This window comes from Dromaius novaehollandiae, chromosome 6 (assembly GCF_036370855.1).
Source record: "Dromaius novaehollandiae isolate bDroNov1 chromosome 6, bDroNov1.hap1, whole genome shotgun sequence".
NCBI lineage: Eukaryota > Metazoa > Chordata > Aves > Casuariiformes > Dromaiidae > Dromaius > Dromaius novaehollandiae.
Genome location: NC_088103.1, coordinates 10,421,182 through 10,446,043, shown reverse-complemented (window position 1 = coordinate 10,446,043; position 24,862 = coordinate 10,421,182). Strand labels below are relative to the sequence as shown.

At 51.9% G+C, this 24,862-nt stretch overlaps 2 protein-coding genes across 2 annotated transcripts in view; one reads left to right on the top strand and one right to left on the bottom strand.

The window, feature by feature from the left end:
• The window catches only part of LOC112986873 (hexokinase-1), a 30,445-nt gene extending 19,642 nt beyond the window's left edge, over window positions 1-10,803 (top strand). The window contains exons 12-18 of the mRNA XM_026106391.2: window positions 28-147; window positions 1,275-1,370; window positions 2,121-2,220; window positions 4,602-4,785; window positions 7,347-7,502; window positions 8,055-8,288; window positions 8,995-10,803. Coding sequence (XP_025962176.1) covers window positions 28-147; window positions 1,275-1,370; window positions 2,121-2,220; window positions 4,602-4,785; window positions 7,347-7,502; window positions 8,055-8,288; window positions 8,995-9,139 — 1,035 coding nt within the window. The 3' untranslated portion in view covers window positions 9,140-10,803. The remainder of the gene's footprint in view (window positions 1-27; window positions 148-1,274; window positions 1,371-2,120; window positions 2,221-4,601; window positions 4,786-7,346; window positions 7,503-8,054; window positions 8,289-8,994) is intronic.
• A 250-nt stretch (window positions 10,804-11,053) lies between these two features.
• On the bottom strand, window positions 11,054-22,004 carry TACR2 (tachykinin receptor 2). Its single transcript, XM_026106393.2, is given in 6 exon segments — window positions 11,054-14,557; window positions 14,881-15,077; window positions 15,692-15,848; window positions 18,307-18,501; window positions 21,554-21,962; window positions 21,965-22,004. Coding segments are annotated over 6 exon segments (1,185 nt in total). The 5' UTR covers window positions 22,002-22,004; the 3' UTR covers window positions 11,054-14,367.
• Between the last annotated feature and the right edge of the window lie 2,858 nt (window positions 22,005-24,862).

The following is a 24,862-nucleotide window of genomic DNA, read 5'->3' as shown; positions in this document are numbered from 1 at the left end:
TCAAATGTGTGACTTTTCTCCTTCAAGCTGTTTGATCACATCGTTACCTGCATTTCTGACTTCCTGGATTACATGGGAATAAAAGGTGCACGGCTTCCTCTTGGCTTCACGTTCTCCTTCCCGTGCAAACAGACCAGCTTGGATGCCGTAAGTTCATTAGTATCCTCCGAAGCTGCTTTTGTGCTTACGCCAGGCCTGATTCTCCACCGTCCCGTCACCTGCGTGATGCTTGCGGGAAGGTTGCACGAGGGCAGGGTTTGTGCGCTCGCCCTGGTCGGTACACCCGCTCCCTTATGCTCCTATAAACAGCTCCTCTGAAGGCAGTAATGCAAATGCTGCTCGGCCCGTGGCGGTAATAGCTTTCAAATTGCCCACGGTGCTGATATCCCCTTTTTTAAGTGTTGTTGTTTTTCCAGTTGTATAAACCTGCTGAACTGTGAGAGTTTTCCTGCACCCTTTTCCTCTTTGCCCTCCTGTGACGTTGGTTTGCTCACCAGCTCCCACGTATCCCCACCTGTGCAGCTGCTAATAGCTGCCTTTCCGCTTAGCACTTTTTTTTTGAAGAAGAAGAAAGATCTCTTCTGTCACAGCTGCTTTTGGGCTCTGGTGCATTTATGCTTTGCACAATAGCGCTGTCTCCTGGCGATATGTGTTGTAGTGAGCCGTGCCGTAGTGTTTTCGGAAAAAGTAGTTTCCCAGTCGCGACCGCTGGCATCTGATGTTCCCCTTTTTCATTTTCCATCTTTGGGCAGGATGTCGAATGATTCAGTCCTGGAAATTTGGAGGCTAGGTGTAATTAGTGGTTTTAGATGCAAAATTCCCAAGATACAGAGATCTTCTCCCTTTACAGAGAGTCTTCTGTGCGACTTCATGCTGAAGCGTTGGAAATGTTAGGTGTACAGAATAAAATTGGAGCGTTAGCAAAAATAAGATGACTATTCACGGGCAAGGAAGGAGAAAATAGACGGTGATGTTAGCAGCAGCATTCAGATGTCCAGCTCCTAGACACAGCTTTGCACACGTGTGGACGTTGGTACTCCTGGCCGCTTGCTTGGGACTGCGGGGCCAGAGCTGCGGCATGCAACAGCCCTCGGTCACTCGGCTGCGTGAAGCGCGGTTAGGATTTTGTGCTCTTACGGGCCAGGGAGGTGGGTAAATGCAGGGAAATTACCGGATGGAAATGCTCGGTGATTCTCCCTCGGGGGACTGCAGGATTTGGAGCAGTCCATTGTGCACAAGGAAATTTAGTAATGAAGTATTTTCTTTCTTTTTAGGGTATCCTGCTCAACTGGACAAAAGGGTTTAAAGCTACAGACTGTGAGGGAGAAGATGTGGTGTATTTGCTCAGAGAAGGAATCAAAAGAAGAGAGGTGATTTTTAAAATTTAATTTAATTTAATTTTTCTCTCCCTGCTCCAGAGTTAGCAGACCCTGCTGTCCCAGCCGGCTCCCTCGCCCGGGGTTTGTGTGCCTGGGGGCGACCGGCCGTGCCCCCCTTCCACGCGGAGGGCGTTTGCCTTGCAGCGGGTCCGGGGGCTGCGCAAAAGGCGTCCGGCAGCCCCGTCGCCCCGCGGGGCGGTCTGGGGCGCGCGCAGCGGAGATGGGAGCGTTTGGCCGCCGTACTGAAATCCCGACTCAGAATGAACCGAGCTGGGGTTTTCGTTTCTTTGCTTTTTTTCCCCCCCCTCATTTCTTTGCTTTTTTTTTTTTTTTTTTGGCAATTTTTTGTGAGCAAGTGAAAAGAGGCTCTTAAAAACCTTAGCTCCTGGGTTTGCTGCCGGCACTGCCGTAATACAGAATGGCAATAACCGTCTACAGTGTGCCTGTATAAGAGGTCTGTGTTTAAGCGTACCTAAGCGAAAGTCAACAGGCGGGATTATACTTTCTTTTGATGTCGTAGCCTGTAGTAGAGCATGCGAGGAACTCAAGCTACCTGCTGGTAGATTAAATTCCTATTTCTGCATGTGTAAAATCCAGGGCAGTACTTTCAGTTTCTTGTTCCCAGGGTGTTTTGCCGGTGTCCTCTTTCGTGTGCTCTTTTGTGTCCCCTTTTGTGTCACGGGTTGCCCCCGCAGTAGTCACTCTGAAGAGATCTCACTGCTTTATTTCTGTTTTCCCCAGGAGTTCGACTTGGACGTGGTGGCCGTGGTGAACGATACGGTTGGCACAATGATGACTTGCGCCTACGAAGACCCAAACTGTGAAATCGGACTCATCGTGGGTACGTGGCAGAGCTGCTTCTTGTTCAGCTCTTCTTTCTCGTTAAACAGCGCTGTCATATAAAGCAGGCAAATTCCTGGGAGAAGTTGAGGTTCAGGTGCCGGGGTCAGGATGCGGCCCCAGCGCGGTGCCGGCTGCAGGCTGCCCTGTCCTGGTGCTGGTGGTGTCCTCTGCGGTGGGGTGGCAGAGGTCTGTCTGTGTTCTCCCGGGGAGACGCCCCGTGGTCAGCTGAAAATGTAGCCCTGGTGTCCGGGAGTGAAAGGCTTTGAGACCACCAGATATTCCCTCAAAAGCCAGCCGCGTGAAGGAGTGAAGAGCAAAATGCGACAGCCACCTTGGCGCTTGGTCGCTGGAGATGTGCATGGGCTGCCGTGCTGAACAAACCCTGCTTGCTTTATTAAAGGTGTTGGGCTTCCCAGGCAGCGTGCGTTGGTGGCACACGTAGCTCCACCAGCCCTGTGAGTTTAGCCCGTGACAGCTTTCCCTGCCGGGGTGCTCAGACAGCCCGCGGCTTGCCTGGAGCACGTGGTCTCTCAGAATAAACGTGTCAAGCAGAGCCGCGAGTGCCCGAAAGGCAGGTGATGCGGAGCTCTGGTAGACCGAGCGTGGCGGCTGACAGCTCCCTTCCCAGCCGTAAGACAGCTGAGAGTAATCCCACGGGGGACGGCTGGTGCCATCTGCAAATGCCACGCTCAGGGGGCCTGTGTCATGTGGTGGCATAAATTCCCAAGAAAGACATGTTCTCGGGGCTTTGCCTGGCAAGAAAGAGAAGGTCCCACAGCGGAGATCTTCCCCAAGGAAGGGGGCAAGGCAGCCGTGAGCGTAAGCGAGGCCTTAAAGTCGCAAAGCGGCTCTTAGGGGAATGAAATGCTGCTGATTTCTCTTCCAGACAGTTGGAGGATGTCCAGGGTGAGTCAGCACGGTGCCGTGCCGGTGCAGCGCGCCGGTGGCGTGTCCGCGGGGCCGGGCTCCGGCAGGAAGGGCGGTGTGTCCTTGGGGTGATGAGAGCATCCGCTGACCACCGCCGCCGGCAGCCCTGCAGACACCGTCCCGCTAGCCACCGCGACTGCGCGCAGAGCCGGGGTCGGACGCGGCCCGGGTGCATCCGGGGTAACGACAGCGAGAGCCCCGGTGCTCTGCTGGCTCCCGTTCCCCCGAGTGATCTGTCTCGGCCGGGTTAACTGCCCTTGCTGAAGAGCCTGCATAGGGGTGCAGTTGGTCTGCTCTCCCCGGCTCTGAAAGCGTGGGGGGTGTAGGACTTCCCCCTTGTCGCTTGGCAGGGAGTGACCTTCCAAGGACAAGTCCACGTCATGCTGGTGCCCTTTGGCACCTCTCTGAAATGGGAGACCCAGTGCTTGGGGTCTCCTCTGCCGAAGGCTTGGGAAGCTCCTGCAGATGAGACCAGGCCTCTGCTCTTCCTTCACTGGCAACAGGAGAGCTACTGACGCTGAACGTTATCTGTGCAGAATCTACCACAGCAGATTAGCTACTGTTTGCGTCACAGGGTTGTAAAAAATACAAAGAAATGCAGACTTGCCAATATAACTGAAGCAGAATCTGTGCTGCAACACTTGGAGTTGAAAAGGCAACTTCAAAACGCTTTTGCTCTGGGCGGCGGTGAAAGCTGCTTCCATTCGCTCGTGAAGCTCTGCTCCCTGCGGCCTCCTCGCGCCCGGAGCGCTCCTTAGGATCCCCTTCGAACGGGATCGGCAGTGGCATCATTTCAACGTGGAAGTGACCTTCCTGTCCGAGAACCGATTTAAGCGATTGGATTTTGTGCATCAGAAAAAAACAAGCAAGAACTAAAAAATACCCTGCCGTTAGCCAGTAAAATCCCTGGGGGTTTTCTTTGCCTCGTGCCTCAGAGCTTGCTGAGGTTCACGCTTAGGCAAACTTTCCCTTGAACTTTGTGGGTCCTCCGGCTTTGTGAAAGGTGCCTGCCAACTTCAAAGTCGGGGTCATCGCTTACTGCGGTTTTGGGTTGAGAAGCGCCCGAGGGGAGTCCGCTCATTCTGGCCGCTCTTTGTGGCCAACGGGAAGGGAGAGACCTCCCCAGCGGGTGCCTCAGCCCCGCGATGATCTGACGCGCTCTGTGGAGGTCTCTCTCTCTCTGGGTAAAGGCAACTAACTGCTATCCCATTTCTGAGCCTAAATTTAGGCAGGCTGAATCCTGCGTGGGGAGCTCCTGGGCTTCTTGCTGCAGTAGCAGCATTGGCCTCCCTCGATGTGGGATCGTTGAAGAGGTCTTGTTGCCGTGCTGAGAAACGACTTCGCCGTTCAGAAAATGCCCATTCAGGATCCCCCAGAGGTTTTGTCAGGGCTCCCATGCTTGTGCCAGTGTTGCTTTGATTCAAGAGTGATCTCAGTGTTTGCTTGTTTCAGGAACTGGCAGCAACGCCTGTTACATGGAAGAGATGAGAAACGTGGAGATGGTGGATGGCGAGCAAGGAAGGATGTGCGTGAACATGGAGTGGGGAGCTTTTGGGGATAACGGATGCCTGGACGACATCAGGACGATATACGACAAGGCGGTTGATGACTATTCGCTAAATGCTGGCAAGCAAAGGTACCGCGTGACAACCGGGCAGACTGCTGCGCTCAGAGCAAGCCAGACGGTCTCAGATGTTTTTAAGAGATAATTGGATTTCTCCCAGTCAGAGAAGAGAGTGTGAGAGTGGCAAATGACCGTGCTGTCCTGTGGGATCTCCCTTGTCTGCCTTTCTCCTGGTCGCTGCTTTTTTCTCATCTCCAAAGGAGCAAACGGCTGTGACCTTCCCTCTGCCGCGGCCTCTCTGTTGGCAATCGATGTCGTTACGGCTGTAGGGCTGTTCTGCTTCCAAGGGCCCGCAGTGCGTTTAGTCCTGCTGCGTTGGGATGGGCCGGGCACAGCATCTGCCCTGAGCTTATGTGCTGCCACAGGCTGCAGCGAGGCTTTTGGTGAGAGCTTCGGGAGCCTTGCAGTTACCAAGAGGCCCTTTTTCTCCTCCCGTGTTGTACCGAAAGGGATGAGATGGCTTGTTGTTCCTCTGCTCTTGATCTCTGGTTTAATCTCTCTTAGCTGAGCTCTCTCTGCGGAGGGTTCACCTCTAGAAAGCCTCAGCCTAGGCCAGCCAGCACGCTCAGCGTGAGGGCGTCGGGAGGTTTTTAGCAGTTGCAGATAGCTCTTGTTTCAGGCGATTTGCTGGATGAAATCCCTCGTGGTAGAGGACCTGTCCATCGGCCCTGGAGGCTGGGTCCCAGTTGGGGGGGTCCAGCTTGCGTGTGGGTACCTTGTTCCCTGCCCCCTTCCAGAAAGGGCTGCCGAGGAGGAGGGATCGGCATCGCTGCATCCCGGCTGAGAGCGCTGAGGTTGCTGCCCGCCCAGGCTGCTTTTTTTTCCCGTACCCCTTCTCTCTCCATAACTTTTCACAGCAATGTTTTGATGTCAGGGTAATGGGGCTATTAAAGAGACTGTGCGACTGAAGTAAATCTGGCTGCAAACCTGGGGGATGCAGATAAGTTGGCAGGTTCCTGCAAAGCTCTTGCGAGGTCAGGAGGAGACAGACAGACCCGGGGAGGTGGAAACTGCGAGAGCCCCACGCAGCAGCTGAGTCAGCCTGGAATAAGCCGCCAGAGGTGGCAGTGGAGACTGCCGGGGGAGTCATTTATTCCGGGAAGAGTGAGGCACTTAAGAGGGAGGACACTCGCCGGGTACAAGCCTGAGACAGTCCATGGTCTTAAATGGACTGCGTGGCCCGCGTCCAGGGTGGGATGGTGCGCCGGGCTCAGCTTCAGCCAGGACAAAACCTCCGCTTAGCGTTTCAGGAGGTGATCTAAAAGCTGCCAGGGCGATGCATCACCAAATGCGCTTTTCGATAAATGGAGAAGCGTTCATCAGTTCCCCTTGCTGAGGGCGCAGCTCGGTCACGGGGCACAAAGTGCTCCCTCCAAGCGAGCAGGGTGCTGCAGGAGAGCAAAGCAGGGCCCTGCCCTCCTCGGCACGGGGCTGCCAGGCACTGCTCCTCGGTGGGTGCCGGCCGCAGCTGTGCGGGTGAGCAGAGCCCGGGTGACCCGCGCTCGATTCCCGGGGCAGAGTTTGTCCCTGTGGTCTCGGGTTCTGCTCACGGCGAGGAGCAAACTGTCCCATCTGCTGGCTTAGGGTGGAGGAGCTGAAACTTCATGGCCAGCGTGGCCATGGCCAGATGCTTTGAGCCCCGTCTCTTCCTCCCGGCCCCGGGATTTCCTTCCCGCTGGCATCTCTGAGCCCTGGGACGCGCTGGGTGTCTGCCCCGGGCTGGTGCTGCTGGAAGGGCAGTGTGCGCTGCCCTGCCCTCGGCGAGGCCAAGGAGCCGCGGTGGAAAAGTGCCAGATGTTCCTCTCTGGTCCGGAGGCAGGTCCGCAAGGGGGAAACTCACGTCCCAAGCGGGAAACTGGGATGCAAGTGGGATCAGGTCCTGCATGCAGAATCGGGGCACGAAAGCGTGGTTCCTCCTTACTGAGTCTGGGCTGCTGCTTCCTTACTGAGAGCCAGGATTAACTGCTCTGTAACAAAGCATAAGTTAACCTTGTTCCCCCGACTTGCTACTTCATACTGCATATCGCGGTCAGCAATCCTGGGAAAACGCTGAGCATACCTGGTCGCATCTTTTAACTTTCCCAGGGTGTTTTGCAGCACAGGACTTTCTTAAAAAGCTGTGCTTCGGAGGCTGCAACTCGTGGCGTTTCCGAACCTTTCCTGCCCTGGGACAAGGGAGCGTGTTATGCTCCCGGTCGCCGCTGTGCTTGAGAGGCTGCCCAACGCCAGACGGCGGGGACGAGCTCGTCCGCCCTCGGTGCCGTCGCTGGGGGGGCACTCGGGGAGTTTAGCCTTGCAGCTCCGCGTTTGCCGCGGGGCAGAAACACCAGCCGTCACGATGACCCTTAGCTGGGTGAAAATGGTAGCGAGGGATAGACGAGGCGTCTGTCGATGGGCTCGCGAGGCTTCCCGCTGCGCCTTCCTGGTTTTTTCCTGCCGCCTTTCTGAAATAAGGGGCTGTCTGCTGTAAATCGGGTTGTGTTTCTCGTGTTGCAAGCGTGCTCCGAGCAGCCCGCACGCCGCTGTGGAAGCGAGCAGCCTCCCCTGAGACGCGCCGCTCCCTCCTCTTGCAGGTACGAGAAGATGATCAGCGGCATGTACCTGGGGGAGATCGTCCGCAACATTTTGATCGACTTCACCAAACGGGGCTTCCTCTTCAGGGGTCAGATCTCGGAGACGCTGAAGACCAGGCACATCTTTGAGACCAAGTTCCTCTCGCAGATCGAGAGGTGAGGGCAGGGCGCGGGGCCCGCCTGGGAGGCCCAGCGGGAGGAGGCGGCTTGGTTCCCCAGGGATAACTTTGGTTTCGGTTGCAAGGAAGAGCCTGCACATCTGCAGGGCGACTCCCTAAAACGTCAGCTGAATTTCTGCGAATGTTCCCAGCGAAATCACGGCAATGGCTGCGAAAGGTTCCCATATTGTGTCATTTTACTTACTTGTTTATAAACCCAGACATTTGCTCGTGCCCCTTGTGTGTGCGTGCCTTGAAGGTACGATTACTGAGCTGAGTGAATGCTTGTGAACGCTTGTTCTCCACTGTACGTTTTTATTTGTCCTTATTGCTGGGACTTTGCATCTTAAAGTAATCCCAAAGCCCATTGAGTCCTTATGGGGAAAAAAGCCCAAGTCGTTAAAAACATTTTCCTGGAACACCCTCGGAAAGACGTGGCGAGGGGCCTGCGGCGCCTGCTCGCGCGTGACGGCAGCGAGGCGCTGCTTGCTCTCCGCTCCTCGCGGCGGGGACCGCGGGAGGCCCCTCACGCCGCGCTCCTGTCCCGCAGCGACCGGTTAGCCCTGCTCCAGGTGCGGACCATCCTGCAGCAGCTGGGGCTGAACAGCACCTGCGACGACAGCATCATCGTCAAGACGGTGTGCGGAGCGGTGTCGCGGCGAGCGGCTCAGCTGTGCGGTGCCGGCATGGCTGCGGTTGTAGATAAAATTAGGGAGAACAGAGGACTAGAGCACCTGGAAATAACGGTTGGTGTAGACGGGACTCTGTACAAACTGCATCCACAGTGAGTATTCGCCGTCTCTGCGTTTGCCCGTGGCCTGTAGCATGTTGCTGCATGTTCTTTCTCTCGACCCACCAGAAACTGATCTCTTGCTCGCTAGGAGAAGAGCCAGGGAAGGGAGAACTTGGTTAAGGGTGGCCAGGGCTTCCTAAAAGGCAACGAGGGAAACAGAAAGGCCTCCTGAAGGATTCAGGGGGCTGTGCCAAACCGAAGGTGGTGGAACTTGCTGAGCAAGTTGCAGCGCATCAAGGGAATGATCTCTGGGTTCACAAAAAAACCGACACGGCAGCGCACAAATTTCTGGGGCATCTTTGGAGGATGTTTATGTATAGCGGGGCAGAGGAGATGGGCTGTCACGAAGCGGTGACAGGCGAGAATAAGAGTCTAGAAGAGCAGGTGACAGGAGGAGAGGACGAAGCGCCTGTCTGAGCCGTGCATGGGTGCAGGCGGGTGGGTGGGAAGGAGAAGGCCATACGTGGTGTCTTCTCTCCCCTTTTCTGTGATACTAGAGAGTCAGGTAACCCCGACCACAGAGAGGCTGGGGTGGGATCAGTGCCTTGTTCCTCGAACTGCCGCTGCTCCCTGTCTCCAAATCCCCCGTGGTTCCCAGCACTACTGCCCTTTCCGTGGTGAAAGGGGAAGTGCTGCCCGGGCCCATGGCGGTGCCGCGGGATCTCCCTGCCTCACCGCGGCCGTTTCCCTTTTGCAGCTTTTCGAGGATCATGCACCAAACAGTCAAAGACCTGGCGCCCAAGTGCGACGTGACATTCCTTCTCTCGGAGGACGGCAGCGGGAAGGGGGCGGCGCTCATCACGGCGGTGGGCTGCCGGCTTCGCGACGCCGAGCAGAACTGAGCTCCTCCATCCCGGCCCCGATTCTGTCTTGTGAGCACTTTCGCGTAAAGCAGCGACTGCCTAGTCCGAACTGGTAAAAACCCGGAACTCACTGCTTTATCGGGGGAAAAAAAAAATACAACTAATGACATAAATAGGATACAAGATAGAATGTGTGCTGTTAATATCTCCTGTTTCTGGACCCCCAATCTGCATGTTTCTTATTCACCTTGTTGGTACCTTCCCCATCTGTAGGTCATTGAAAATCAGTCTATACTTTCTGCAGCCGTCAAAAATCGGTTGTTGTCCGAGATGAGATTGCCCCCAAGGGATGTGCACTGAGAGCTGCCGTTGCATCGTACAAAACGTGCTCTTCCCGCGGCCCCGGCGAGCGCACCGCCGCCACGCTGACCACGCGACCCGGGGTTTATGCTTTCGGAGACGGGCAAGCAACAGCTCCCTCCCGCACATCTACCTGCTTTCCGTTCAAAGTGGTTGTGGAAACGTTACGGTGTGTCGGCACTGTGCACGTGTGCATCTCCGTAGTGGGACTTGGCAGCGCGACTTACTCGCTTCCTTGATTCCTGTTTTGTCACGGTCAAAGTGAACGCCCTCGTCCCACAGATCTGGTTCCACCGGTATTTCCCACTGCTTCTGTGAATAGTGTTGTGTTACCGAGCAAAACCTGTAACGTTTCGGCAAAAAATCCCTATGGAGTAAAACGAAGTGGGTGGCGATTGGGGTAATCCAAATCTCCAGGCAGGGGAAATGGGTAGATTTGTGGTCCTGAGGCAGGCTGCGCTCTGCTCCCCTGGTTAGGAGCTCTTGTAGAAATATCTTCTCTCTCTTCTTGCTAGTATAGATGGGGGCACTGCTACTGCCGGTCTGCTGAACCTGCAGCTGCACAGTGCCGCTCCGCTATCTCCTTCCTCCTCTCGCCTTAAATGGGTATTTGCTTCCACTCAGAGCTTTAATCTTTAATACTGTCAAGCAGCCACTCAAAACACAACAGCTAAAGTTAATGAGGAGAAAGGAATCCGAGGGTTTGATTTTCATCTTGGCTTTGAGGACCAGTTGCATAAGCCAACTAAACCACAAAACCAAAATCAGACCCAGCCTATTCCAAGGACTAAAGCAGCAACAAAGATTACACACACTTGGTGTATCGTGTCCTCCGTCAAGTCGATGCCATCGTTATATTCACGTAGCAGTTATATTACTTAAATTGAGAAGTAGGTTAGGAAGGCAGAAGTTAAATAACATTTGCAAGTCACGCCACTTTCTGCAAAGAGGGAGACCCCACAATAGCATTTAATTCCCCTTCTTCTACCAAAAATGAATTTGAGATCTCTGCATGGTTTTCCCTCCTCTCTTTTCCTGCAGAAAGTAGACAGAAATTTGCAGGCTCCTCCTGTTTGTTTTCTTTGCGCCCCCTCAGATTTGGATTGCCCTACCCATTGGTGACATTGCAGTATGCGTTACGGTGCACTGTGCGTGGATGTCGTAAAGTAACATGTGAGTCACAACCAGTCATTGCAGCTTTAAGTGTGTGTCTACCTGAAAAATTGCATGCCTAACTGGTTTTGCAAAGGTAGAGAGTCTTTTTACTTTGCACACTAGTAGCTACAGTACTAGTGTCACGTGGTATTTGTGGAAAATATTAAACTTTTTTTGATGTGCGTTAACTGGTGTTTAGTGGTTCTTTCCAGAAGAGATGCTGCTGGCCGGCGGCTTAGTGCTTCGGGAAATATCTATTGTGCAGGGAGAGCCGCCGGCTGATCCCAGCGGCGCCCGGGTTTCGCGCGCGCGTGTTTATTCCTGGGCATTCAGAGTCAGGTTCGAACGGCGGGGATTTCACCCAGACCCCCCGTGCCTCGCATTTCCCAACGGCGAAACACCCGCAATGACCCTGAATAAGAGACAGAACATGAGAGGAAAGTTTTTGGAGATGGGGGTTGTGTTTTAATGGCTGAGGATTTTGCAAATCCCGCGCCTGCCCTCAGCAGTCCTTGCGGAGGTGGGGCGAGCCGTCCCTCGGGACCCGGGCTTGCAGTGCTTCTGCATCCGGGGCCCTTGGCGCCGCAGAGCCTGGGTGGGCGCAGCACAGAGGGCGAGCGAGAAGTGAAAATTAAGCTTGGTCCCCGTGCGACTGCGAATATGGGGGATGCTGGCATAGGTGGATTTGTTTACTGGATCCAGCTCGTAACAACGAGCAGGGAGTCACTTTTTGTGTGTAACAGCGTGACTTTTCCTACCCTGGACCACAGGGGATGTACTCGATAAGAAACAGCAGCCCTTTTCTACGGGGACCCTGGTGGGCTTTCCATTTTCAAGCTAACTTTTACCCCTAGGAAACTGTTACAAGTGAACCACAAGCCGTAACTGTCTGAAGAAAGTCTCCGATGTAATCCAAGCAACAACTGAGATGTCTCACTGAAAGCTTTAAGGCTTGCTGAATAAAATCGCAGTCCTCTTAATTGTTAAGCTACTGAAATTACTTTAACATGAACACGAAAATCTTATCTTTCCTGGGGAAAAGATCATTTGCATACTACTGTTGTAATGTCATCTGCTCCTTGCTCCTCTGGGGGTTCTCCCAGAAGCCTTTTGAATGGGTTTTAAAACAAGCAGACTTTGTTTTTTTCTTTTCTTTTTTCCTTAAAAGAATCAGAAGGCAAAAATAAAGTGTTTCTGAACTTCTGAACCCCGTTCTGTGCTTTTTGTTTGTTCCTTTGCCACAGCAATGAGAGCCTTCAAATGTTTTTCCTTTGTGACTCCAGGGACTCCACTGGTGCTTAGAGCACAAGTAGCTGTGCGGAGGAGAGATTTATCACAGGCCTGGAGGCTTTCAACTGCAGCGTGGTATTTAATCCTGTCCATATTTATATTAAGAACTGTATTCATTTCTGATGGAACATGGTGTTCTTGCAATATATTTTGTGTATCACAAGAAATAACGCAGTCTGCCTTGGTGTGCCTTCTCTTGCTGCAGTATCTAACAAGGGCTCAGAGCATCTCTGCTTGCTTTAACCGTTGCTGTTTCTAGCGGAGAGCCTGCTCGGGATCTGCGACTCGAGTCCTTCGCAGAAGGCTTGCCTGTGCTCGCAAACTGAAGAAATCGTCCTCTGCTTTCTGCACCCAACCTGGAAACAAGCTGGTGGGGAAAGGCGCCAGCGCTGTGACCCGCTGGAGAACGCCGGCACCTGCACGGCTCCACGAGGATGACGGTGCTGGTACCCAAGCGACGCTAGCCTGTCCGGTGACGAGGGCTGGCTCTTCCTCCCCTGCGCCTGTACTGCTTCGTGTTTCTTGGGTCCTGCAGCGCTGCTGAGTGAGTAGGAGACTTGGGCATCTAAGGCAGGACTTGGCTGGCTGTTAAGATGGAGGGGCAGATGGGAGATGCCGATGGGAGATCATCTGAAACGATCTGTGTTACACGGTTGCTGTCGTATCCCGGGGAGGAGGGTTTCGGTGCTTTACGCTTGCAGCAGCTGGTGATGGGAAAGGTGCCGCTTGCATGTACGCCGTGTTGAACTCAGTGCGCAGGGGTTCCCCAATTCCTGGGGACCAGGCATCTTTGCGACCTCCAGACTGATCCCAGTGATGTGCGTCTTGCTGAGACCCTCTCTCGGGTTGCTTTGAGTCCCTTTAAAAGAAAGGCTTGGTGGTGGCTGTCTTTAAATGCCCGTTCCCAATTGCTTCCCCTGTGCCCTGCGCATGGGCACCAGCGGGGCTGCCCCGGGAGGAGCCGGCTGCCTGGGTAAGAGGGTGGCCAGACCACATTGGGGCTAGACGCTGCCTGCTGGAACAACTCAAAATTATGGGCGTACAGCCCTGTGCTCTCTGTTTCCCATTAGTGAGACAAATTTGTTGGGTCCCTAAGAGTAGGACATGGTTGTTCTCCGGGGCTACCAGGGAGGTGGAGAATACTGTTAAGTGGAGCGAGAATAAGTCTCTGCTGATTCCTGTGTTTAAGCAGACTTGGGAAAATCATATCCCCGAGCTCTCTTTTAGTTCAAGTCACAAATCTTTGCCCTGAATTTACTGCAGAAGTCAAATCTGGCAACAATTTGTAATAGAGTAAAGGGGGATATTTCCAATAACTGAGTGTTGTGAAGATCAGAGGAGCTCTCGCTATGCCAGCTATGGCTCTGTCATGTTACGCAAGCCTATCATGAAAGGTGAGGGTGATTGGAGGGTGCTACTTCTCACACCACTATTAAAAACTGTATTACATTATATATAATGTTTATATTTCAGCTTCTTCTGTTTTGCATGTCTGCACGTAATGTCTCAGGCTTTGAACATGGCACTTGTCAGCCTTTATTCCTTATGTGAGCAGAGAAGAATGGTGCAGAGGAAGATGGGTAAGTCTGGGCAGGGAGAAGGAAGAGCCTGTCTGGGACAAGACAGCTGTGGGTTGGGCTGTGGTTGGGACCAAGAGGAGGAGGCGCAGGAGCTGGAACTGGGTTGCTCTCCATGCTCCCCTTGCCTTGCGCTGGAGACGGTCTCTAGCCAGGGGAGGGTGAGCCAAGCTGCTACCGCTGCAAATAGCGTATTGAAAGTTGGAGGAACCACTTGAATGCGGTTTAAGAGGAAAATGATGTCATATTTTAGTCCAAGGTCATGGAAATCCATGTGATTGTGATTCTTCAAAGAACGGCTTCTCACTTTTTGTGAATGAGAGATGGTGCTGGTGAAGACTGCAGGCCTGAAAATCCCAGAACTGAGGCAAGTTTCAGGGCAGGCTTTCCAGCCTGGCCTCAAGACTCCCGGGCGCTTCAGCATTTGCCGTTGTGGTAAGCACAGGCCGGTGGTCCCGCTCGCGTCTCGCCTGCCCCAGGGCTGCCGAGCTGTGTGGAGTCGGCTGCCCGAACCGGCCCGGGGTCCGGATGTGCCCCAGCACTGCTGATGCATCGCTATTTTGCCAGATTTTAGCATCTCAGTGGAACAGAGAACACGAGATCACCACCTGGATGAGAGTAATTTAAATGCTACCAGTGGACACTGCCTGGGGTTTGCATCGCTGCTGTTTTGACTTTAAGGGCAAAATCTCTGTTCCGTCCTGTGATCCTGAGTGTCAGGAAGGGCTCAGCTTGCAGCCATAGCTGGTGATGTTTGGAACTACGTTATACTACTTCCAATGCTGCTGGCGTTTGCACAAAAGTCCTGTAGAAGAGAGCTGCTTAAAAAAAACCCTGCCTCAGTCTTCTAAAAATGTGCTTAGAGCCCAAACCTTGAGAAGAAAATCAGAGCGTTAGCCGAGCAAGGGTAAATGACGTCTTCTCATTGAATTGCGTTTCCGTGTTGAAACTCGATGTTTTCAACTTTCTGTGGGTCGTCTGGTAATAGGATGGGGACGTAAGTTTAAGTTTGTCTTTCTTCGTTGCTTTTATGCACGGACACCACCAGAAGGCTAATTTGAAGCCAGAACGAAACCTGTAAATGTAAGAGAAATTAAATGGTAAAACGATCAGCATCTCTGCACTGAGAAAGAACAGATGTGTGACCTGGGTCTGTCTCTGAATGACCATGGGAAATAAAAGGTTTCTACTGAAATCAAAGGATTTGGGTCAGAGTGATGGCTGGAAGCAGGGCTTAAAAAAAAAGTGTGGCTAATCTCATGTTACTAGAAGAATATAAACTAACTTGTCTACCTGGCCCAGGAACACGTGCCTCATTCCAAAATCACACTTGTCCTCACCTCCAGGGATGTAAGCCCTCACAGACTGAGATTTCCTTTTCCCTTGCGTGCTACTCACCTTTCGTTGAGACAGCAGTATATGATGGGATTGTACATCGTTGAACTCATGGCCAGCAGAAAGATGGCCAGGTAAACCTGCTGAATGTACTTCTGCTGATAGATGTCTTCCTTGAAGTTCCCCAGGATGAAGTATATGTGGTAAGGCAGCCAGCAGATAGCAAAAATGATCACGACTACCACCATCGTCTTCACAAACTGGAAAACCAAAAGCAGCGTGTTACGTACGCCTTGACCTCTGCACGAGCATCAGGTTGCTGAGGGAGCGGAAAATGCTGCTGTTTTTTGGTGTCTGCTTTTCCCTCCTGAAGCACCGCGCGTGGTGTATAGAGCTGGGCTGAAAGAAAGCAGTTTTGAGGGTGGAAATTGAGAACAGGGAGGGCGTTGCAGCATACGTTTCCCCGTGGATGATGGGAGCTTTCTGGAGAAAGCTGCTTGCAGCTTAGCCAAAGGAGACTCAGTAGGGAAATTTGAGAACTGCTGTTATATTAAAAGCTCTATATAGTGGTGGAGAGGTTTTCCCTGGCTTATTCTGTGATGTGTGGATTTGCTGGATACTGCTCTTTACTCTCTAAGGGTTTCTGGGCAAACTAGTCCCCTCCCTAATGATGTGATGCTCTCTTCCCTGGAGGCTGCCTTAGTTTTCTTTCATACTTGCTGGGCAATGCCTCTTACCCCTTGGCCCAAAATATGTCGTCATCCTTTCATGCCCAATCCCGCAAGATTTTATATCAAATGCAAGCTCTGTTCTGGAGCTGAAGCCAGAAGGGCTGGGACACTGGGGGTAATTATTTTTAAATTTAACTTCTGACCTTTTTTTTGGCATGAACTTGATGCTCATAGCGGACTCGATTAATGTGGTTGCCTGGAACTGCGCTGCTCCACAGAGTAACTCCTATAACGCTGTATGCAACAAACATCACCATTAAAGGCAGTAAATAAATCAACATGATCACTGCAATGTGGTACCTGAAAAAGAAAAACAAGCACGTTTTCATAGTCAGTATGACGCTTGAAGAGCTCTTTCAGAAATCGTCTTTTGGATGCATATGTCTGGTTCCCGCTAACTACAACCCCACAGCGTGAAGAAGCAGAAATTTTGCCCGAGAGCAGCATTACAGGGACTTCTATAAACAAGAAAGGCTCAGCTCTCTTGTGTTGTGATGATCAGTCCTTGGATTAGTTCACTGCTCTTCCCAGACAGAGTATTATTTATCTTTACACCAGCGGGGTATGTTGCATGGCCACCTGCCCTGAACTTCGCTATGCTGCTGCGGTCAGGAAAGAGGGATTATGCCCTCGGTGGCACAGGGAAAGCAAGGAGCAGTCATTGCTCGTGTTCGTGTTGCTCTCTGTCTTTATCTGTGAGCACGTGCACGGCTGAATCGTGCATCCCGCCCAGGCCGCGCTGGCCTCTCCCTCGGCCGTGTGCGAGCTCGGGCGCTCTCCAGCTTCCCGCGTTACCTCACGGGCTTCCCCCGTGTTCAGCTCCAATTATTTTAAGCAACCACCGTTTATGGTTTACGGGGAGGGAGCAACCAGCTCGCTCGCTTACAAGGGATGTTAAATTAATGCAAACAGTGTAAAACTGAGGATTACGCTGCTAGCAATGACCACCGAGGGCTGGGCGCGCGTGGTCCTTCCCAGCCTGACAACGCTGCGCGGTTACCTGCGGCGGTAACCTGTAACAGGAGAAAACCTCTCTAGTTAAGGGGCTTTATTTTGGTGAGGCTTTTACAAATTCAGTCCCTTCGTATCCAAGATTCCTCATGCACTGGCAGTCACAATGTTGGGTGGTGTTCTTATTTTTTTCTTCTTTTTTGAGTTGCTTCCACCATCATAACCGTGCACATTTTTCCCACAGAAAAGGATTTTCCTTTGTTGTGAAGTCTAGAAACCTTGAAAGCTGGTTTTACTCACCGAAGGAGGATTTGGAGGTATTTTCCAGGCAGAGCGTAACTAGTCACACTGAACAGAGGAACCTGGCTATTTCTCTGCTTTTCCTGTGGGTTTCTTAGTATTTCTTTTCCTCGGTATTTGGACGAGCAGGTGAACGGTGGTGAGGCCTTTTCTCCCCACTCTGCGTTGCGGGCGTCCGTGCCGGCAGACCCACCAGGACGGTTTCTGAGATCGCGGCTTCCAGCTTCCTCCCGAGGAAAGCTGCCGGGATCTGCGGAGCTGCTGCCGTTCTGGGCGCAGGAGCCGCTGCACAAAGGGAGTTATTGCGGTCGGGAGTTGCTGCTCTTTAGCCGTGGGTTTGGGACCAAGCTTTCCAGCCTGCAGGGACGACAGGCGGTGATTCTGTCCGCGCGCTGTGAAGCTCCTGTTTCGGCCCTCGCACGAAGCTTCTGAGACTTGGCAAAGATTGGTGCGAAAACCTGTAACTTTGGTAACAGCTAACTGTAGGAGGCGTCCAGCTGTGCCTTGGAGATGGAGGAGGCGAAGGGGAAAAAACAGCCGTGGTGCAGACAGCCAGGCAAAAGCGTTCGCCGTGGAGAATGGCCGTGGGGAGTTTAGCCCTTGGTTCTGGTCTGAAGAATCATTTCCTTTTTGTTAACCAATTTGTTTCTTTTCCACAGTTCTTCCGTTACTCCTTCCCGTAAATATGTTTTGCATGATACATTTCTCAACCTGCTCTTTGTATCGAGTGCGCAATAACAATTAATCACAGCAGATCCCTGAAACTCAAGCTAGTGTTTGTTTGATCTGCCTGAGCAGCCTTGCCTGGAGAGCAGGAGGAAATCGCCGTCAGGGCTAGGAGCTCGTGGGAGGGCAGATAGGTGCCCAGATAAGGAGGTCTGTAAAACTTTAGGGTGTTTGAAACACGCTCCTCTTTCTCCCACAAGGAAGAGCGTAATTTTTAGCTAATTGTGTGGCTTCTCAGCATTAAAAACAGCCAGCTTTTGCCTGCCTGAAGGAGGGAGAGGAGAATCCACAATTTTTGGAACTAGGATTTACTGCTTGTTTTGAGACTTCACGCTCAGCTCTTTCTTGGATCCACATGAGCTGGGTCATGGCACCTGTTCCCTGGCCCAGGGAGAAACCTCTTTTAATTCCTTCTGCGGAGGGGAGCTTCATGTGACCTGATCTCCCCCGTTCTGCCCCGGGATGGGACGCCCTGCACCCCTTCAGTGCATTGCTAGCTCTCACAACCAGTTTGCAAGCCAGGAATGGGTGGTGCGTCACCCCTCTTTAGCCTGAGCACGAGCACACAGCAACTTTTTCCATGGCCAGCTTAAACTGAGCTTAGGTGGGTTGCCCCCATCCCACACCCCTCTGGCTGCGTGTTTCCCCCAGATTTTCCCATTCTCTCTCTCCCAGTACAGCCCGTAGCCAACGCTTTGGAGGAGACATGAGTTTCACGGTTAACTTCCAGGTGAACGTGCACTTTCCTCGTTTCTATCGCGCGCCCCCGAGAAGGTCTTACGTGAGCTGGTGCTTCCACCCGACGTCATCCGGCCAGACGACGATGCACTTGGTGGTCCCGTTGTCTATCATGATCTTGGCATAGAAGCACTGCGGAAAGGCGAGCCCAAACGCCACCAGCCAGATGATGCCGATGATGACTCTGGTGCTTCCCGCAGAGAGCCTGGGCTTGAAGGGGTGAATTATAGCCACGTACCTGCGAGAGAGGGGGGTAGCGCTTTTACTGTTGCGTCAACAAACTATGCAAAAAAATACAGCAAGAGTAAAAACTCATCAAATTATATGGTGGGCTTCATTATTTAAAAGCTGTAAATAATTGGAAGGAGCTAATCATTTCTTAAGAGAAGCAACTACAAGTCTTAAGGCAGCATATCTTAAATGCACGCGGATGGACGCTTTCGGTGTGGGGAGGAAGCAATCGTCTGTGCCTTCTTCGTATGCTCTTTTGTGAGTCTTCCCCTTGCTTTGACTTCGTTGTTGTTTCTTTGTTCATTTTTCCAACTAGCTTATCTGAAATCCCCGGCTAAGCTACAACTGGAGAGCTTTGAAAAAGGCCAGCAGAGTTTTCTGGCCCTCACCTCTCCCATGAACACGTACCGTGCGCCTAAAATAATCACCGACAGCTGAACGTGGCATTGCTGTGGCACCGATGCAAGGTGCCTAAACACACTGTTCCCACGAATAACGTCAGTCTCCGATGCCCCATATTATCACCGCAGCGCTGTCTTGTGTATCCTTTACCCTGTATTTTTTTCCCACTGATTTTAGCAGTGGAAAATTTGTGCCACCCGCTTCTGCCTGTAGTTGCTGTAGGGCCTGGAAAGGCTGATCCTCCCGTCCCCCACCTGTCGGGAGCCCTCATGGCACATCTGACTATTGGGTTACTGCGGGCCGCCCGGTTTCAAGTTCACGGTGCAAAAATGCCTGGCGCTGTAGTCAGGACTTAATCAATTATGCATTTCTTGTCATGCCGCTCGTATTCCTTGTCATGGTTGTTTCGAAGGCAAAACGGAGTGGAAAATGCTAACTGCCTCCCCGTTTTCAGAGTGGAAAACCTGACAAATTCTGTGCTGTCTCTCGGCCAGGCCTTTGGGAGAGGGATCTGCCTGGGAAAGGGTACAGGACGGACACACGGCACGGATGCACGGCACGGTACGTAGCCCAGCACCACAAGGTATCAGAGCCTTAGCTGGCAAATTTTTACGTCGCCTTGCATTTCTTTAGCTTGTAGTAGGCGGTGTTACAGTTTGCTGAAACCCAATCTTCTGAGGTTTCCTGGGTGGCCGAGTTGCCCCCTGCTCCTGGGACATCCCGGCACCCCTCGTTGCCCCGGGCCAAGCGCCGGGATCGGCCGTGCCGGGGAGCTTGCGGCTCTCCTGCAGACTTCCCGGAGGTGGCCCAGGAGACGCTGTTATCCGGAGCGCAACACGTGAGCCGCTGGTGTGCTCCTGCCTGGAGCGCTGCCCTTCCCGCAGCCGGGACGGCCGCTCCGGTACGTGGTGTGGTCCTGCGCCCGGCGGCGAGCGGGAGTGCCGGGGCCTCCTCCGTGTTGGGCAGAGACGGCTTTGACACCTCCTGCTTCTTAGCCTCCTCCCTTACGATAAACTGCTTCCACGGACGCTGTTTTATCGAAGTTAAACAACGGAGCCCGAGAGGACACTGGTTCTCACAACAATAAATGGAAGCTGCGGGTTTCCAGGAGACAGTGTCAGCATCTATTTTAAGGTCAAGCAAAGAAGAGCTAAATATGGTTGGTGGGGAGATGCCAAGTTTTCTTTCTGAGCCTTGCTGTGTCACTTGAGAGATTTTGGCTTTATAGGTACTTTACCAACAGTCCCCAAGGAATGAGTAGGGAGACGTGAGGACAGGCTGAAAGGGAGGGTTTTGGTTTTTTTTTTTTGGACGACTACATGTATATAAAATAACTTATCAACAATCTGTGATTTAAAGCCAGGAACAGCAAAAGCGTTTTTGAGTTTAAAATTGAGATGCTGTCACTTCTAAATAGGTGATTTGCTTTTATTTGCAGAAGTGCAGGCTAACGAGTACCTCGTTGCTCCCTCTTATTAGCAAGCCTTTCAGTGGCCGCAGTAGCGAGTACCCTGTATTTTGGAGGCGGCGTGGCAATCCAGGACGTGTCTGTAACTCGGGTGTCTGTAGGCGTTACGGTGCAGGGCAGAGCTTCGCTTTGCCACTAACCTGTTTATCTCGCTCGATTTGTCTATCGCTGGGCTCCCGAGGCTGGGTGCGTCAGCCCGGACCAGCCGTCGGGAAAGCCGCACCGATGACTGATTAGGCAACGCTTTTCAGATGGCTCCAGAGGGATGCTGGCACTGGTCCCATGGGAGCTGGAAGGGCCCTTCTCCGATAGGTGTGTTTGATAAGAAATGGCAGAAATCGGTAGGAAACTGCAAAGTCGGCAAGAGGACGCGGTAAGAAACCCCAGGTATTTCTGGATGATGGGTTGTGCTTGCCCAGGATGGCAAGGCAGCACAAGGGGGGCTGGGAGAGACTTTTATGTTTTGTTGCCTATAAGAAAGGAAATTGCTATGGACTTTTGACTATTTCCTAGTAAATGGAAAAAAAAGTGTTACGCTGCTTAACAATGAAGCATAAACACATTCAGCCTCCACAAATCTAAGCCTAAGTAAAAGAGACTTGGCAGATCCTAAGAGAGCATTATGAAAATACTAAATTGCCTCAAAAGTCAAACAAAATCACTGTAATTACTTTCCCCCTCCCTGGAATAAATCATTCATGTAAATTATTGAAGCCAGCTCCGCCATTTCTGATCCGCTTCCCGTGTTTCTGTCGCTTTGCGATTACACTGGACTTGCAAGTGGGATTATGGATTCTGATATTTTCAGCATCTTGTATAATCAGCACATTCCCATAATTCTCGCTCTGTCCAAATTATGGGACCTTCTCATGGTTTAAAAAACCAAAAAGTGTGCATGAGAGAAACATATGTAACATGGGAACAACAAAATTCAAGCCCCTTCCATTTGTTGCAGACTTGGGCATGATTCAGACCAGGGATAAGGCAGAAGAATCTACTTCTCATTTCATAACCATCTATGGGGCATCTGACCCCACAGTCTATTTGCTACTTTGTGGATAAGGCACCTGCCAAGGTAGATGGGGGCCAATTGCACACAGTCTGGCTATATATATTATATATCATACTTATATATATATTAGCTTACAGCAGGTTTTTTCAGACGTTATCTTTCCCATTCACCTCTTACCTCTCTGCAGCAATCGCTGTCATGGAGTAAATACTCACAAACATTGCGGTAATGGGGAACCAGTTCTGAAACCTGCAGAATTCCTCGCCGAAATACCAGACGTTGTGGCTGGCATAGATAAAATTGAAGATGGTGTTGAAAGCAGACATCAGCAGATCCGAAAGGGCCAAATTCACGATGAAGAAATTGGTGGCAGTCCTCATTCTCCGGTGCGCGAAGATAATCCAGATGATGGTGACGTTGCCGACAATCGACACGACCACGATGAGAGAGTAGGTGATGGCCCACAGCGCGATTTGCCAGCCGGGCTGGGTGAACTGGGTCACAGCCGTCCCGTTGCCGCTGTCCTCGAGGGAGTCGTCCGCCTGGGAGACGTTGCTAGCGTTCAAAAGGGAGGTTGCGCTCATGTTTTTTCTTCAGCGAGGCACAAGCTCAGATCTTCTGGCATCTGCTGGCTTGCTTGCGGTGGTCGTGGGCGTTACGAATCCCCGCGTACTGACCGAGTGCTGCTGAGAGACCTCAGGATGCGATGTCTGGTGTCCTCTTGCCCTCTTTCTCAAGTGATGCAGTGTCGTGCCCAGGGAAGATGTTCCTCAGCAAGGGCCTCCCTGCCTGGCACTTCCACGTAGCTGAAGAGCAAAAAACAAAACCAGCCCCCCCAAACCTCTCCCCTTTGAGTTCCTTTTCCCCTAAAAAAGAAATGGAGGAGAAAAAGAGGGGTGGAGGGTTTCCCAGGTCACTAACAAGCAATCTCTTCCTTTAGATTATCTTCAGGGCTAAGGAAATATAAATGCAAGTATCGAGCCATAAAGCGTTTTAATCCGGGTGGAAAACCTTCTGGTTTGGGCCGGCGATTTTGCAATGCGCCGGGTGTCTGGACTCGGCGGTGGGACGGAGGATGTGTTGTTATCCCCGCCCGCGTGACTGCTAAGTGTGAGGCAGCAGCCAAACTGGGATAGATTTTCTACAGGGTTTAGGGGACTCGGGAAGGAGGTGGAGTCTCTCGCAGGCAAAAACTAAACAACCAACTTGACATCAAATGTAACGCGGCAAAGTGGTGCTTAAAACTCCCTCCCATCCCCCCTGCTTTTGTTTTTGAAATAATCTCCGAAACGGCCGTGCTGCTATCGGGATTTATGTGCGTAAATGTGGTCCTTGTGTTTGTAGAGCTCTCTTGGGCTTTGTGGGAGCTCTGGTAGCAAAAGAGAGAATGTGTTCACCACGGCTGCAGCAAGGTGGTCTTGCTCTCTGCAACTGCTTGGAGGTTTGTCAGTGTTTTTAATAGCGTGCTGCATTTACTTATGGTGCGTGCCCAGCATAAATATGGCTGGTGGAGTTATATTAGCAGGTTGAATATGATGTAATTCATTTAGTTACTGTGCTTTCGGTGCTGGAAGGGCCGCCGGTCAGTATTGCGGCATTTATCGAGGCCGGATCTGAGCTGGGATTTCTAACGAGGCTTCGGCAGAAAGCTGGCACCTGGGGTTGATCCTGGCATTTCTTTACCTGTGCTGCCAAAGCTGTTTGCAGAAAACCGCTGGCTTTGCACGCGCACAGGAAAGGAGGAGGACGTGGTGCATCTAGCAAAGGGGAAGCCCTGGCTCCGGTCCCTGCTTGGAGGACAGGTCTCTCTCTCACTGTCATCTTTTGAATAAACTACATAAAACCTAAACAGCACGTCAAGGCTGAGATTTCAAAGAGTACTTGGCATTGGCCCCATGCCTGCTCTGCTTGAAGCTAAAAGTCTTTCAGATGTTAAAACCTGCAGATGTTAAAACGAGTATTCAGGACTCAGAAGGCTCCTGCTTTGTATTGCAAAGGAAAAATTGCGCGGTGCCTGGACGGCGATGGTTTTCCAGCTCTCGTGGCTCCTGGAGGTCCAGGCATGCCCAGCTCCTCTGCAATAGAGCAGATTAATCCCCTTTTCACCGTGGGGCCATCCGGACAGGTTCATCTTGGTCTCTTCTCTTGCTGCGTTGATCTCCGACAGCAGCCGTCGGTTCACCCATTGCCTAACCCAGCAACTCCTTAAAGCAGCCCTTCTCTGATGCAGTATTCCTAAAGAGTTGTTGTATAGAAATAAATACCTGTAGTACGATGGGTAATGTCTCCTTCTCCTCATGATGGACTTTGCCCTAGGTAATCCCACTTGCTTCCTTATCTGGAAATGGCAAAAAAAGATACATTTTTAGATGTCTTTTCACATGGATTGCAAAGCCATTTCAAGCTCTTCTTGAAGGTCTTTCACTGACGTCTCATTAAATAGCTTACAAACCTTCAGCTTGCTGTGTACAGGGCAGAAGGGCTTTTCATCTGCTTTGCAATATGAGTTCAACGGTTTAATACTGCTCTTCAGATTGTCTCTGTGGCTCACTTGAATCTCTCCAAATTTCAAAGAGAATATGAGCAAATGCCTCTAGACGTTTATCAGAGACAGCAGAGCTGAAGTGCTGTACTAATCTTTGTCATAGAAAGCAGAATATAAACAAGTGCTTAGAAAAATAGCTGCGCTTTTTTTTGATGTTTCGATAGTGGAACAAGAGCTGCTTGGACAACTTTGGTTTCGAAGATGGTCAGGAGGGTGCCCGTGCTTCCTGGAGAGCTCCGTAACCTTCCCTGGACTCGTCTGCCCAGGTAACCGGTGTGTTAATCAGGCATTCGTTGAAGCGCAGCCACGCTTGTGTCAACATTTCATCACCCGAGTCACCAGGGACTGGCTTTCCCTCATACGCACCCACACCTTTTACGCGTTTGCTAGTTGTGCATTGACCAGGCTGTGGGCCTGGAGGGCTGCCAGCTGCCGAGCGTGGGCTACTGGTCTTTTGCCTTGCAAACCCGAGCAATTTTTTGCAAAGGCGGGCTCCAAACTCCTGAAAGTCATGCTTGCCTATGTCTGTGGTGCAGCCCCCCTCCTCTGAAATGTGCTTGGAGATGCACCAGGGAAAAGTGCTACCTGTGAGCGGGGTGCTGGGTTCGGCTGGTTTGTTTGCTGTTTCTATTAAGGGCAAGGTTACCGTGCTGACGTACCAGCTCGAGCGCTGAGAGATGCAAACAGAAGATGTGGCTCCGGAAAGTTATAAAGGGTGAATAATGCCTATTTTATGTTTTGGAAAAATAATGCAAGGTAATAGCAGAGGCTTTAATCACCATGCACATTGGACCCGGCTGTAGCAGGAAGAACTTTGTCCGGGTGACGGTGCTGAGACAGGAAGGGTGGAAGTTGGTTCAGCCACCAGATCTGCCCTTTATTTCTGCTCGTGGGGACAGACCCGTCTGCGGCTGGGAGATGCTGAGCTCGGGGCTGGGCAG